The 17025-nt window shown below is 37.5% G+C and overlaps 1 protein-coding gene across 9 annotated transcripts in view; it reads left to right on the top strand.

The window, feature by feature from the left end:
* PDE4D (phosphodiesterase 4D) overlaps positions 1-17025 on the top strand; it is a 713672-nt gene that overhangs the window by 307722 nt on the left and 388925 nt on the right. Inside the window, exon 1 of one of the 9 annotated variants that reach the window (XM_053214565.1) lies at positions 187-6402. The exons of the other annotated variants lie outside the window; for them this stretch is intronic. Within the exon in view, the coding sequence (XP_053070540.1) occupies positions 6278-6402 (125 nt within the window). The 5' untranslated portion in view covers positions 187-6277. Of the gene's footprint in view, positions 1-186; positions 6403-17025 lie in introns of those variants that run through there. 9 annotated transcript variants of the gene reach the window in all.

Raw genomic sequence — 17025 nt, 5'->3', positions numbered from 1 at the left:
TTACTAATTGATCTCAATCAGTATTTTTTTATTTTTAGTTGATAGAATTCAGATTTTAAAACTTTAATAACAATCTCATTTTTGTTATTAAAACAGTAGCACAAGGGGAGCCTGGGTGGCTCAGTCAGTTAAGTGTCTGACTTCGGCCCAGGTCATGATCTCACAGTTCGTCTGTGAGTTCGAGCCCCACGTCAGGCTCTGTGCTGACAGCTTGGAGCCTGGAGCCTGCTTTGGATTCTGTGTCTCCCTCTCTCTCTCTGCCCCTCCCCAGCTCATGCTCACCCACTGTCTCTGTCAAAAATAAATAAATTAAAAAAAATAAATAAATTTAAAAAATAAATAAGACAGTAGCACAAGAGACATTCTAGGGGTGCCTGGGTGGCTCAGTCAGTTGAGTCCAACTCTTGATTTTAGCTTAGGTCCTGAACTCAGGCTTCGTGAGATCAAACCCTGCAGGCTCCACGCTGACAGTACAGAGCCTGCTTGGGATTCTCTCTCTCCCTGTCTCGCTGCCCCTCCCCCACTCACACACACACATGTACGCCCACTTTCTCTCTCATTCTCAAAATAAATAAGTGAACTTTGAAAAAAAAAAAGAGACATTCTAGAATATTTAGATAATACAAACGGGAGAAAAAGAAAATTAAAATCATATATTTTTCCCTATTCAGATTTTTTTTAGTATTCAATGTATATTATTTTTATTCTCTTGTTTTTCAATATATGAATATCTTTTTCCCTGGTTAAAAATAATTTTATTCTAATATACTGTTTTATAACCTATTATTTTACTAAGTTAATGTTTATGAATACTTCTTTCTGTCATTAAGTATTATTTTAAAACATAGTGTCACATGAGATGCTTTGTTATCATAAGTTCCTATGAAGGATGCCATATACTCGATCCATACTTTGTTGACAGTTCAGAGCAAATGTTAGCATCATAAAAACTCTAAGAATTCCTGATTCCTTATAAAAAAAAGTCTATCTGTTTTTATTTCACCTAAAACTTCCTAAATGTATATCACTATAGAATTCATGTTAAGTTATTTATTAGCATATCTTTTTGTAGAGTTAAAGAAGTATTTCAGTACAATCACTTTAATGGGTTTATGATAGTTACATTGAGTGGATATTCCATATTTTCTTTAAGCATTTGGACATTAAGGATATTTTAATATTTTGGAAAACACTGTGGACTTTGGGAATTCCCTTCTCATTGAAGCCATTCTGTACAAGCTGTGTGAAATATCATATATTCAGTATTTAAGAAGTAGATTATCCAACAAGTGGCTAATCCTTAAAAGGACAAGATTGATTAACTAGTTTTGAATGTGCTTGTTATGTTCTCAAAACATAGAACATGATAAAATAAAAGCATAATCACAAGCTTATTCAAGTAGTAGGATAACTACTTTTGATCATTTTTATTATTGAACTGAAACTATCCAACCAGACAGACACATATCCATTGCCTCTAACTAAAATCCATATATGTCCCTCACTTCCTGAGAAGAGATGTTGCTCTCATATTATGGTGGGTGCTCTTTGTTAACTAATTCTGTTTGCTAGTGTTTCTTGAATAGTTCCACAATTTCCAATGTATTTCAATATCTAATTGTATTATTATTATGGGGAAGTAGCTAAAGTGAGGGAGCTAAGGAGAGAGTTAAACAGGTCTTTGGAATGTGTAATCAGTAGTTAAATGTCAGCTACTTTATTTAACAAGCAAGTGGTGTTCTGGGTGCTGGAATTGCAAAGTACAAATTAAGCAGAATGCCTGCCCCACAGGAACTATAGTGCCATGGAGAGGAGTTTTGAATGTATGAACAGCTATGAAACAATGCACTATACTCATATGTAGATGAGGGAAAATAGGTAAGAGGCATCTGAATCAAACTGAGGAATGGAGAATGCTTTTTGGAAGAGATGACAAGTAGAAACAGCCACTCAGAGAAGTGACACAGAAAGTTCTGGCCAGGGGGCTTATTCTTTGTGAAAGGCCAGTGGTGTGAAAGAGCAGGCTGTGCATGGGACACTACTGGGGTTACTTTTGGCAGATACAGGAAAGGAAATCAGAGCATGACCATTGAGGATTGCCGTGCTAAGCTTTGGAACTTAAATTGTGAACTTTACCACTAAAGAAATGGGGAACCATTGAATGTTTCCAAGCAAGAGAATCACATGTTCAGATTTCCGTTTTAAAATGATCCATATAGCATTCAAGTGAAGGGTAGGATTAAGGAGAAGAAGGCTGAAAGTATTAACTCTAGGCAACATATGGGCAAAAAAGAGGGATAAATAAGATATTAAGGAAACTACAATCTGTAGAGAGGAATAACTTAGTCTGGTCTTTGGAGCTAGACTAACTGACTCCTAACTCTGACCCCACCACATAACACTCTTTGTGACCTGGGGCATGTGTCTCATTTGTCCTTTGCCTTGTTTTGCTCATCTACAAAATGAGCATAACAATAGTGTCCAACTCATACAATTTTATGAAGATTAAAGGGTGAATTACTATCATTAACAGTGTCTAACACCATAAAAATAATCTGAGAAATGTTAGCTATTATCAACTTTTACTACTAATATTATTGTTAATTTAATATTTTTGTTGTAATAATATAACATTGTTATAATTTTGTAATAATGCAATATATTATTGTTAATATTATATTATTTAACATTCATGTCTCTAGGATTTGTGGCCTGATCAGAAGTGATTGCTTTATGGTTGGGTGAATGGGGATAGTGTCAGAGAGCACAGGAAGAAATATGTTTTGAAGGTAGAGAAAGAGTGTGAATTACATTATAAATGCTGGCAGGAGGTACCTGTGGGACTTCCAAATGGAATTTTCTCATGAGCATTTGATTATAACATCATAAAGGTATGGACTCTGGAAAAAGATGTGCAAATTTTGAGCATATAATGGGTACTTGAAGTCATTGGGTTGGATGCATTGACCAGAAAGTGTATGGGTCAGAGGGGACAAGAGCCTGAATTGCTGAGGACAGGTGTGGACCCCAGGATTACTGCTCTCCCATGCGGGCAAGGCAGAGAACACAAATGTGGGGAGGGAGGGAGTCATTCTCAGCCAGAAGCAAGGGGAAATGAGTCAGTCAATTCTTATTCTCTGTCATGGTCATGAACAGATGATGTCCAAATGTCCTGAAAGAATTCCTCCAGCTTTTCAAATTGCCAAACTCAGGCCAGGTTAGATCTAACAGCTGAAAGAATTATCTTGAATAAATACTGGAAATATTAGAAAAGTCCTGTGACCTCAAACGTTGCCTCCTAGCAATTGCTTTTAATTGCTCTTAAGGACAATACCAGCATCACAGTCTGGAGTATACTGAAAAATATTGGTGTTCTTGATACTCTAGTGTGGTAAATGCCCTTGTTCAAATATTCCCCAGAGCTTAGAATCATGAGGACAATGAGTGAGATTTGACACTGTGCCCATCACACCACAGAAATCCCAGTATACAAAAAAGCAAATGGAACACCACTGGGTAAACCTGGGCATTCCTTGGTGAGATTGTAGCTCTATTTTGCTGTAAACCTGTTACAGACTGTGGTTCTAATCTGTAGTTGAATTTAGGTTCTCCAATCGGTATGTTTTTTATTTTCCTAAATGAAAAGTCCCCAACTATCTCTGCCCAGCCTCAGAGAAAGGGAATCTCGGAAGACAGGCTGATTTGAGTTTCCTTTAGAGGCGGCTCTCTGCTGATTGGCCAGTGTTCTCACAAATTCTAGATTCTTGGCAAGGTGGATATTAGCAGTAATCTTTTCTCATCCCAATTTAAGTACAAGTAATCCCCATGAGACCCTGCCAGGTTCATGGTAAATCATTGACCAGGTACAAGCAAAAATGTCCCCGCTAAGAAAACCAAGGAATTTTACCCATCACAGGACACGTATTTCCCTCCCATAGAGGTTTATGTCTTACCTTTCTTTTTCTTATTTTTTTTTATTTTTACCCTCTTAAGGAAATTCTTATGGGAAACAGCTCTTCTCTAATATTAGACAAAGACCCCTAAATTATCTTACAGATAAAAATACTTTACATTTGTTTTAAGATAAAGCAGTAGTTCCAAAGGGCCTCTTAAATTCAAAAACTATAAATTATACACAGTTGTACATCACAATTAAGTGGGAGCCATTAAGCACTACCTCCACATTGTAAAATTATGTGAATTGCCCCAAATTATGAAATATTACCCTGATTAAGAAAAATTTACTGAAAAGTGGAAACATAGCAGGGACTCCTTCCCTGGTTTATCTTCTTTAATTATGCACATTAAGCAAAAAAAAAATCTTCTAACTATATCTTGCTTGGGTTTTCTTTCATTTTGATGTAGGGTCCAGACTTCTGGCTGGTAGATTTCAGTTCAAATAGGCTGTTTTTACCTTTGCAGGCACCTTAGTTTCATATTAGCAAGGAACTTAATCACTGGGCATTTTGGAGAGCTGGTTTTGAACATCAAGAGATAGCACTGGTGGGGAAATGGACATCCTTCTGCATGCCTTGTAAGAGTGTAAATTACTATAGCCTATTAAATGAAAAACTATATGCAGTTTGTGATCTAACGTCCTTTCAGAAATAAAAGTGCCAATCAGTAAGAATATATTTACCAATCTATTCATTGTTTATAGACGCCCAAACTTATAGATCTGCCAGTAAAGTATTGCACAAATAAGAGTGCATCCATTCCGTGGAATCTTATGTAACTATTTAAAAAGGGCATGCTAGATCTCTATGCATTTACTGAAAAAAGGTTCATGATTTTTTAAATACAAAAATATTTATAGAGGATTATGTATAGTATATGCCTAATTTGTGCAAAAAGGAAGGAGATATGTATCAGTGTGTGTTTGTCTGTGTATATATTATGGGTCTACATATACATTGACATAATCATAAAGAAAAAGTAGGATTAATAGGAAGGAAAAGATAATAAACATTTTTATTCATGCACCTCTGTGTCATTTGACATGTTACAATGAGCATGCATCATTTCATAATAAAAAAGTATAAAGAAGAGACTCATTGGATAGAAATGTTTATTGTGAAATGGAACATTGTCTTCCCTTTTGAACTTTGAAACATTCTGAATTTAACTGATGCTTGTATTTCAACCCTAACAGTGCCTGAATTTGGCTGCTACACAATAGAATATAGCTCTCTCTCTCTCTCTCTCTCAGCAACTTTGTGTTTGCTCAGGTCCCGGACTCTGAAATAAATAGGTTGTGTTTATTCAAATCCTGGATAAGAAATTTTTTTCAAATTTAGAAATTACCCTTTGCAGTACTCTGAACTCCTCCTCTCTGTAGGTCCCCAGGGCCTCAGTGGTTTTGTTGCTAGAACACTAGGAAATGGGGCAAGGGCTGGTGAAAACTGTGAGCTAATTAAAGCTGTAACTTTGCTCTGACTCTGCTGCCTTAGGTGTACTTATCTGGTATAATTTACAGTTTCTACAATTTGTCACTCACTGTTATGAAGAACTGACATACAAACAATTATTAAAGAATTTCCTCTTTTTCAATCAGTTTTAATCCAGTGAGTAGACATTTCTTAGAGAATGTTTCTAATAAGAAAGAAAATCAGTATCAAAGTGTTAGTGTATGAAGACCTTAGTGTACAACATTTAGGTCCCTGAGAGGCTGAGTTACGTTCTATTGTGAACAGTAATTTATGAATGAGACCCACAATTTTTGACCAGAAAATTGGAAAACCACCCATAATCATTTCCATGTGCCCATCTCATTTTCTACATATCTGTAATCAATTTAGAAAAACAATTTACCCCTTTTGAAAATATACAAAATAATGGATTATTTTCTCCTTGTCAGATGCATGCTCTGTGTATAGGTAAATAACTGATTTCCCAACCACTGTTACATTGGGTTGATGTTCTTTTAGATGTTAGACACAAATGGATTAAACCTTGCTGCCTACTCAGAGACTTGGTTTGAGTGGAAATGGGGTTTTGTGGAGCTACGGAATTTCTACTTCATCTGCTCAGCCAGTAATTGGTCAGAGCACGACTCTGGTTAGAAATAAGCAACAAGCTTCCTGTATCCATGAACAGAAAACAAGGTAGCGTGAGTAGCCTGGGAGAAACACTCGTTTACTTTTGAAGAAAAGCAGCACCCAGCGACCAGTGAGCAGCATATGTCTGAAATCCATTATCTGACATGTTCTTTCCAGCGTTCACAGAAATGCTGGTCTGACTACTAAGATTTGTTTTTACTTCCTGCCTTTTGGATAAAATGAGTTTGCCAACCAGCTGTGAGTACCTAACGCTGGGGAAGGTGGCTAGATTCCGAAGCCCTTATGTTCATGGATCGCCTTATGCAATCAACAAGCCAATTGATATTAAGCCACAGAGGAGACGGTAACTGCTTTCCTTTCTTCTAGCTGTTTGTCAGTGAAATTGTGTTTTGTTACCCTTTGGTAGCTGCTTGGAGGTCTGCTGAGGTGGGAGGGTCAGGCTGAGAGATTAATTTTAAAATTCAGGATACTGGATAGTTAGAAAAATATTAACCAAAGAGAAAAGCTGGAAAATAGTCTTTGCTGTTTGGCAAAAGCTGATCTGGTTTCAGAGACTGTAGATTTTAAGATTTTGAAACATTGTTAGTGCTGGTACGAACATCAGAATCTTCCATAATGAATACTTGAAAGAGGTTTTAGCCGAATAATAGGTATATTTACTAATGGCTCTTATTACCAAATACCCAATATCTCTTGATCTATCCATAAAATTCCTCAAGCACAATGTGCAGTAAATATGTTAAAATTCTACTAAAAGCATTAATTTTCATGTGGTCACTGTGGAGGCCAGTATAGGGTTAGATATTTTTCCGGCAAACAAAATGCCATTTGTAGATAAGTGTTCCAGGATTCTGCTGACTCTATACACTCCCTCACCACACATATGCATGCATGCGCATGCACACGCAAACACACACACACACACACACACACACACACACACACACACACACGCTACATAGGCAAACTCAGGCTGTGTAATAAGGAATCTCAAACTTGAGCCCAGTAATTTCATTAGAAGGAAAGCGGATGTACACTAAGTAAACTCATTCTGTCTTCCAGCATTTTTATGCAGTGTCAGAACAGGGATGATATGTTTGACTCATGGCTCCCCAAATCATCCCTCAGTTTGGTTTTAAACAGTCATTTTATTCAGCATTTCACAGTGAACATCAGAAGCATTTTATAAGAATGTTCCATTCTCTCTGAAAATGACAGTTCTCCCGAGGTTGATGAAGTCTAAGAAGAAAATTCCAAAATTCTAAAAGTAACATATTTTGCTTGAAGATTATCATCATCTTACTCTTCTACTTTTCTTGTTGTAATTACACACACACACACACACACACAGTATATATTTTGTCAGGTTTGACCTGGTTATAAACATGAAGTAACATTCAGATGTTTGATTGATTAAAAAAAAGTAGTTTTCCAAACCTTCAGAAATGCCTTGGATTAGTTTACAACTGAAGAAAAAAAAAAGAAAACAAAAAGGTTTTATGATTTTATGGGAATGACCTTTTTAAATGTTTTTGAGGGGAAATATTGTATTCTCTTTCCCAGAGTATCAAGGTTTTTCTGTTCAGTTCTAGCACCATCTGAATTTGTAACAGGCTAGGGGCAACTAACTACCAACTATTTTAAGATACTTCAGGAAAACATGTCTTGAGACACAAGACCTGGCACATGGCACAGCTGCTGTCTCCTTACTCCCTTCTGTAATTAGTTCTGTGATACAACAAACCCTGTAAGTTGCCAAGTTCACATGTAGCTGCTACGTCCCTATTCATGTTACTGTATTTTTTTTCTGCTTAGAAATAATCAACTTTCTATATAAGTCAGGAGAATTCTGTGTTTATGTAAACCAATGTGTATGTGCATATAACGTGGACTACTAGCATATTATATCATACCCAGGCAAATTCAGACCTACAAAATAATGGATTATTTTCTCCTTGTCAGATGCATGCTCGGTGTATAGGTAAATAACTGATGTTTACGTTGAACATCACATTGTATTTTGACAAGCGAATACTCCTGCCAGGCGTTTGGCAATAACCAGCATTTTGTAGCATAGACTCCTTGAAAATGACAGGCCCAACTTTTCTTTTAGCATAGTGCATTGCTTATATATAGAGAGTAAATAAAATAGATGGCTTTTTGTGAAAAGTCATGTAATCATTAAATCATTATATATAGAGCTTTTATCCCATGGAAGTATAACAACAAACATGTATTGAAAACATTGGTTGCAGGGGCTGGATGAATGAATGAATGAAGATCCAAATAAGACAGAATGTATTTTTATTGTATAGCACTTTTTTTTTAAGTTCTAAATTTTAAAACCTTTATTTGAAGTTTTTTGTAGTCTGCTAAGAAAACATTACACCTGGAATGGTGTTATCATCCTAGATTCCCTAAAATATACCCCAGATTAAATGGTTACATTTTCAGAAATGCTTGTGGGGATTCATCTAAGATTTTTCTAAAACAGCATCTTTGACTTTATTTCCATGTAGTCACAGTTGTGCTCTTTGGCAGAAAGGACATTGCTTTCTTAATTAGAGTACAGAACAAAGGAAGAAGGAAGGAAGGAAGGAAGGAAGGAAGGAAGGAAGGAAGGAAGGAAGGAAGGAAGGAAGGAAGGAAGGAAGGAAGGAAAGAAGGAAAGAGAGAAAAAGAAAAAAATGTAAAGAAGAGGGCCTATGTTGATATTGTAACCTATTCAATGAAGCATAAATTTTAGGTAATAAAAAGAAATTTGACTTTTTACTAAATTGGGAGAAAAAAGAAGGAAGTCTAACCATTTATGCAAAATATAGCTCACTTAAAACCCAAATGCATTTTATTTATAATGCCTTAATGAAAGAACACTGTGTTTTCTTGGAACACATGGAAATAATTTCCAAATTAAAAATTAGCTTTATTAGAAGTGTGACCACATGGTCATTTAATAGTTCTTAATTTTCATTTCAAGCTTCACTGAAGACATTAACAGCACAGTTAACACAACTAAATATTAATTAAGCTCAATGTTGAAGAGAATGGCAATCCTACCATCTGTGATACTAAGGATTTTCCATATTCTTGAGTTCAGTTTTTTCTGTTTTAATTGCTTTTGATTCTACAAACTCTAGAACGGTTTTTACTCCTGAAAGAAATATAATTTCCTTTAAATTTTATAAAATTTTGGGGCAACTGGGTGGCTCAGTCAGTTAAGCGTCTGACTTCGGCTCAGGTCATGATCTCACGGTCCATGAATTCAAGCCCCCTGTCCAGCTCTATGCTGACAGCTCAAGAGCCTGGAGGCTGCTTCATATTCTGTGTCTTTCTCTCTCTCTCTGCCCCTACCCCACTCACACTCTGTCTCTCTCTCTCAAAAATAAACATTTTTTTTAATTTTATAAAATTTTGATGTCTTGGGGCACCTGGGTATCTCAGTCAGTTAAGCATCTGAGTTCAGCTTAGGTCGTGACCTCACAGTTTGTGAGTTCTAGCCCCTTGTTGGGCTCTGGGCTGGCAGCTCATAGCCTGGAGCCTGCTTAGGAGTCTGTGTGTCCCTCTCTCTCTTCCCCTCCCCCGCTTGTGCTCTGTCTCTCTCTCAAAAGTGAACATTAATTTTTTTTTAATTGTGATGTCTTAATTTTAATACATTGGGATGAGTAACCAGATTTAATCTGGCTCTTTCACTCCCTCCTCACCCTGGGCCACAAGGCTTTTGATCATGTAGATTATGTCTTGTTCATGGTTATCATGTCTTGTTTAGTGCCCAGGAAAGAGCCCAGAATAGATCAGATGATAAATACTTGTTTAATAAATAAATGATGAGAAAGTGTATTATTCACCTTGGCACAGGCATATATAGCACTTCCTGGGTGCCACTGTACAGAGTCTTTGGCAAGACTTTGCCTTTGCTGTTCTTCTGGATCCTTTGTGTTCTCCTTCCTTATTTACCTACAGAAGCTGCGTACAGACTGACTTTAGACCACTGGCTTAAGTGGTTGGGGATCACAGCTTTTGTTATTACCAGTTCACCAAAGCAGAATTTGGAAGTCATTTCTGTATTCATAAGTATATATATAAAGCTCCATGTAGTAGAAAGGAGGAGAAAAAGTCAAGGTGCAAGTGGGCAGAGGGGAGTTCCTAGAGAGGGAGAAACCTTGCAACCATAAGAAATGAGATATAAGTGCATAAATTAATAAAGTGAGTTACCAAAAATTGTGAAATGTGAGCCCTGGTTCTGTTTGTCCTGCTATCATGTAAAACCCACTGAGATGTCTATCAGAATAGTAAACAAACTAAGAGGAGTGATGAGGCAGAGCTCACTGGCACCCCAACGTGGAAAGTGTCCCACTTTTGTGGAAAGTGTCTGTGCTCTAGCGCTCTGGCTTTTACAGCCAAGTTCAGTGCTGGGCCTCCCCCAGCCCTCTGCCCAGATATTCAGTGCCTCTACCCTGTGTCCTCTGCTCCTTCTTGTTTCCATCTACTTCTCTCATACACTCTCTGGCTTCTCTTTTTCTAAATCCTGTAGGTAGGCTTGTTCTATGTATTGTCTCTGAGATTAGAAAAAAGCAGGATACAAAGGTCCAGAAGACCAGAAGGAAAATAATGAGTTTCAGTGTATGTTAATCAGTCCATTTTCTCCTCAGGGAGAGGTTACAAAGTTGCACACTTAGATGTCTGCCCAGTCATCAAGCAATCCATTTACTTGAATGGTGTATTATTTTGCTAGGGCTGCCATAACAGAATACTACAGGCTGAGTGGCTTAAGCAACAGAAACTTATTTTCTCACAGCTCTGGAGGCTGGCAGTTCAAGATCAATGTGTCAACATGCTTGGTTTCTCTTGAGACCTGTCTCCTTGGTTTGCACTTTCTCCCTGTGTCTTCACATGTTGGTTCCTCTGTGTGCTCATCCCTGGTGTCTGTCTGTGTCCAAATTTACTCTTCTGATGAGAACTCCAGTCAGACTGGATTAAAGTTCACACTGATGGCCTCCTTGTTGATGTCTTTAAAGACCCTGTCTCAGATACAGTCGCATTCTGAGTACTGGGGATTAGGGGTGCAACATATGAATTTTGAGGAGACACAATTCAGCAGATAGCACATTGTGTGCCTAGCAATGATTCAATAGTATTGCCTATAGAAGAGGAAAGGAATTGCAGTATGATTCCTGCATAATCAGTGTCCTTGTGTTCATAAAAATGTATTTCCTCAGTGAGTCTGACCCTGCCAGGAGTGAGACATTACAGAGTATTAAAAAAGGCTTCTCTTTCACTCATGTGGATCCTGAGAAACTTAACAGAAGTCCATGGGGAAGGGGAAAGAGGGGAAAAAAAGGTTACAGAGAGGGAAGGAGGCAAACCATAAGAGACTCTTGAAGACTGAGAACAAAGTGAGGGTTAATGGGGGTGGGGGAAAGGGGAAAGTGGGTGATGGGCATTGAGGAGGGCACCTGTTGGGATGAGCACTGGGTATTGTAAGGGCACCAATTTGACAATAAATTATATTAAATATAAAAAAAGCTTCCTACTTAGGTACAAAGCAAAGAAAGCAGTTACACATTTTGAACAACAAATCTTCATCAAATAAAACCTGTTTCATGTGGAATCTATAATCATTTAAACAGAGCCTAGGCCAACATTTGCTTTTCTATTGTCTTTTTAAATGGGTATTAAATTAATTATCAGTGTAACCAGTGTTCCTCAGCTAGGGCACTTTTACCTCCAGGAACTTTTGACAATGTGTAGGGACACTTTTGACTTCCATAAGTTGGTGGGTGGCTAATGGTGTCAAGATAGGTAGAAGATGGGGATGTAAACACCATACAACACATAAGGAAAACCTCTACAACAAAGAGTTTTTTGACTCCAAATCTCAATAGTACTGAGATTGAGAAACACTTATGTAAACAAATTTGATTGGGGAGTACTTCAAAGCTCCTCAAAAGCCTTATTTTTAATATCCAGACTATTGATATTTTTTAATGTATTCATAAAAGCACTTTCTTTTAGCTTTCTCATGGTAACCAATAGATAAATGCTTTCTTAGCCTAGTTAAAAATAGACACCTGTCACACTTTTGAAATGGTCTAAAATATTCTGTGATTCAACCTGTCTGATCCTCTGATTTGTCTGAATTAGTGGCTTTATTGCATTGTCAGAGCCTATTATTCTTTCAGTAGAGGTACTACTAAGATTTCATTACAGAGAGCAGAATAAATGACCTAATACATTCTTATAGCTCCAGGCCAGGTGCTAAACATTGATCTGCTTTTCAAAGTGAAGTGAAAAATACTAGGTGAAATTACACAGAATATAACAAATATTAAGTGATCGTCCTACTGACCTGGTATAATGAAGCTCTGTTGGACCCTCACCACCCATCCCCACACCTATGTGCATGGGCCCATTGACTGTGAACGTGTAGGCCATACGGATGTTATCTTCAGATTCAGCTCATCCTAATAGCGAAGAGCATCACATTTCATGAACAGAAAACCCTGAGGGAAAGGGAGTGCTTTCTTTGTTGAAAGGCCCTTATTTTTTTAACCAAATAAAATTTCTAATTATCCTGGAGATTTCTTCTGACCCCCCTTACATTTGGGTAAAAATTGTTGGCAGTCATAGTTCAAACTAGAATGTATTTCCAGATTGCTCATTCTCTCCTCACTTCCACACTACAACCAACTGCCTATGATCCAGAGGTCCTCCAGAGAACTTAAAACTCAGTGTATTTGAAAGTAAATGACCCAGGGACCCTCGTCATCTCCCATTTCCTCAGTGATCCATGGCCAGATCAAGAAGTCCTCCTCAGTGCTCCTTCCCTTCAGCCTAACCACTCCATCACTAGCTGGTGTCAAGTGCATTTTTCCTCCATCCCATTGTTGCCATCCCCAGGATGCCCTCCTAAGTCAAGCACTAGTGCTCTTTTGCCGGAAACACTGCTAGTCTCATAACTGGCATCTTTATTCTACTGTCATCCTTGTTCTGATTAGTCATCCACAGATTAAGTTTCTCAAATTTCCTTGACACTTCCATGCCTATAGCAGTAGCTTTTCATTGCCGACAAAAAAGTCTAAGTTCCAAATGGTGATCATCTACTCCCTTCTTTTTAAATATTTTTGAGTTATTATTTTAGAGAGAGAGTACAAGTAGGGGAGCAGCCAGAGGGACAGAGAGAGAGAGAGAGAAAGAAAGAATATTAAGCAGGTCCCATGCTCAGTGCATAGCCCCACGCAAGGCTGGATTCCACGATCCTGGAATCACGACCTGAGCCCAAACCAAGAGTTGGACGCTCAACTGATTGGGCTACCCAGGTGCCCTTACACCCTTCTTATCTCTCTATTCTTGTAAATTTCACTTATCATCCACTATACTCCTCATTTTAGGTGTAAAGAACTACCTACGATACCTATATGTTTACCTACAATCCCCTGCTCCCCCGATTTTGTTAACCCCAACTGATCCTGAGATCTTTTTCATTAAGCCTCTTCTAATTCCTTGTTTCCAAATGGAAATTTCTTCTTCAGCTAGCAGCTCTTCGTTTTCTTACATATCCGTCACAGCATTCTCATAATGAACCTCAATTATTTGTATATTTTCTATCTTTCCTCCTCTTTAAGAGTGGCATGATGGAAATAGCTGTTTTAGGAAGAAGAGTTTGGCAGTGGCATGTGACATAAATTGAAATGGAAAAGACTTAATCCCTATCCTAGTAGAAGCAAGTGGTGTAAAATCTTGAAAGGGACGGTTTCAATGCAATTACAAAATACATAAATATGTGATTACAATTGTGAGAACTGCTCACAAGGAGGCAAGGGCCCAATAAGAGTACATGAATAGATAGCTAACATAGTCTGTACATTTAGAAAATGTTCCCATGGGGATGATGAGGCCTGAAGATGAGCACATGTTCTATGGAAAACTGTGTGAACCGAGCCCCGATGGAAACATTAAAGAAACTACAAAGATCGGGTGTCTGACATATAATGACACAGGGAGGAGGAGAGTGGCAAAAATGAAGTGGAGAAGGGAGGCAGGGCAATGGCTCTTTTTAAAAAGTGAGTCAACTGAATAATTCTTGATTTCACTTTGGAGAGAAACAGTAAATGATTATGTAATTTAATTTATTCATTGGAAGTGCACTTTAAAAACAAATTATTAGTATCTTATTTATAATTTAGGATTCCAAAACATTGAAATAAGCAATAGATAGATAATACCTTCCAACTGAAGTTTAAAAAGGTCAATTTTCCAATCCATTGCCCACTGCAAGGGATAAATAAAAACAGTCATGAATGTTAACCTTTGTCCCTCTCCACTCACCCATCACCTAACTTTACCTGTGCCAAAAGAGTAGAATAGGACTATTTACAATACTTATGATGTTTACTGCCAGTAAAGTGCAGGCGACTATATGTAATCACAGTGACCTTCATGTGTTTGTCATGTTTCTACATCTAGTTAGAGACATTAAATTACTTACACTGTAATTGTTTTTTCATTGTTGTTTTGCTGTGGTTATTTTTTTTATTTTTCCATAACTTTCTCTTGCACTGAACACAATTATTTATACAGGTAAACTGGTGCTGTGAAAGGAAAGCTTCTATTATGACTTTTAATTTTACTTTGTAAACTGTGGTAAATGAAGCAGTGAATTCTGACAAAGCACTCCAGGTTTAGGATAGCCACCTTGCTATCAAATAGTTTAATGTATTAGTATAGAATATCTGAAAGAAGCAAAAGCAAAAAAGAACAGTGGTCGGTCAGTCTTCCGGAAGCCTTTGAAACAAGAGTGATGGCCTTGGACTAGATCCATAATGCCATGTTTTCTATGAGCCTCAGAGGAAGGCTACTCCAGTGAAGAAGATAGTTCTACCAGTAGTGGTGAAGAGAGGTATCCTGGAGAGAAGTTTGATGACAAGGAAGTTGTAGTTGTCCAAGGGAAAGATACTCAGCTTCCCAGACAGGTGGAATGTGTTCTGAAGTTTGAAAGGTGATTGGGGCTCCATTCATGTGGTTCTTAGTAGGACATGGTTTTCCTCACTCTTCAGTCCCTAATATCCCTGGGCAAACAGTTCCTAACATGCAAACTATGTTAGGCATCTATTTATATACTTTCTTTGCACCATTATCTTCTTTTTAGCTGCTCTCACAATTGTAATCACATATTTATGTATTTTGTTGGTCTAAGAGCCTCCTTCCACATTCAGTTATGGGACCATGGGAACAAGGTCTAAGCCTGTGTTCTAAATTACCATGTGTCAAATGCTTTGTACAGGGCCTGACATATAATAGGTATTCAAGGAGTTTTTGTGAAATTTGTTTTTCCAACTAGGAATAAGAAAGTAATCAGAGATAGTTAAGTACCTGCTCACCTTTTAGAAAACATATTTCATCCATTTCAGCAACTTCCAAATGTGCATCTCAAGCCCTGGCCACTTTTCTCATTTAAACTTTTATGATACTCACCGCCTGAAATTTTTATCAGGGTGTTTTCATGGCCAAAATTGAACTCATTGTCTTAGTCTTAAAATCTATTCCTTTTCTTCTATTGCTTGGTTAGAAACCTTACTTGACTACTACATGCTTTTCCAAACTGGAACACAGGAGTCATCTTACTCACCTTCCTTTATCTTAGCTCCCTCTATCATCATTGAGTTCCATGTATCTCTAAGTGAATTCTTCTCGCAGTCACTTCCGCTCTGTCTTAACTACTCCTGCTTATTAATGATATCTACTATTATAGCTTATTTTTAAAAAAAATTTATTCACTTATTTTGAGAGACAAAGACAATGAGCACAAGTGCAGGAGGAGCAGAAAGAGGGGAAGACAGAGAATCTTAAAAGAACCCCAAGATGTGGGCTCCATCTCATAACTGCAAGATCATGACTTTAGCTGAAATCAAGAGTCAGATGCTTAAACCACTGAGCCACCCAGGCGCCCCTACTAATAGAGCTTCTTAAGTGATATTTACATCATTGGTTCCATAGAATCCACCCAGAAGGGCTGTATGTGTGTTTGTCAGATTCTTTTTGTTGCTACAGTGTTATTCACTTTTCTACAGTACTGGTATAACAAAACCCTTTGGGTCGTAGATATTCAGTTCCAAAGGTTTTTAATTGACCCCAAGTATAAACATACACATTCTACCTCTCTGGTGTTTTTTGTTTTGTTTTGTTTTGTTTTCTTTTCTTTTCTTTTTTTTTTTTTCTGAGGACTGGCTGAGTTAGAGAACAATGACTTTGTCTAATTCGTTTAGACTTTGTCTAAAACGTTTTCATCGTTTAAAATTCGCCTAAGATTTCTTGAAATCTGAGCTTATGATTGTATAAGAATTCACAGTAAACCATCTCCCAAATATGTAGCTTTCAATTTGTCATGATACATGAGAGTTTACTGTAAGTTTGTGGCATTGAGTCATTGATTTTTAATCCAGGCAAAAGTTAGAAAACAATATATATGTATATAGACAGTTACAGAAGTTTCAAAGTCCGGTGAGCAGTCACAAATTATTCAGCTTGCCCTTATGATGGGCATACAATTTTCCTAAATTTATAATTTCCTTCTGGTCCCTGCCACTTTGACTCAAAATATGTACTTTTGTTTGTACTGTTATTTCTGAACAATACATACTGGTATCCCATGTAAGGTGAGCTATATGATACTGATGTTACCATGGTAATTATTCTTGTATATAACAAGAACATCAAGAATGCCAGCAGTTTTCTGTTCTCTTTGAGTTCCTTTTTGTTGTTGTTGTTGTTCCTTCCCTTCCCTCTTCTCCCTCTTTCTCTCCTCCTTTCCTTCTCTCTTTTAGGAATTCAGTGACTGTGACACCAAGAGTAACACAATCCTGTATTCCCTTTCTCTTGCTTGTGGTTGGAATCATACTCTGCTACCACGGGAGTCCTTAGTCATTTTGACATGCAAGAGATGAAGAGATTGTGCTTCTCTCTGATAAAT

The sequence above is a fragment of the Acinonyx jubatus genome, chromosome A1 (assembly GCF_027475565.1).
Source record: "Acinonyx jubatus isolate Ajub_Pintada_27869175 chromosome A1, VMU_Ajub_asm_v1.0, whole genome shotgun sequence".
Classification (NCBI taxonomy): domain Eukaryota; kingdom Metazoa; phylum Chordata; class Mammalia; order Carnivora; family Felidae; genus Acinonyx; species Acinonyx jubatus.
This window is presented reverse-complemented; position numbering and strand designations above follow the sequence as displayed.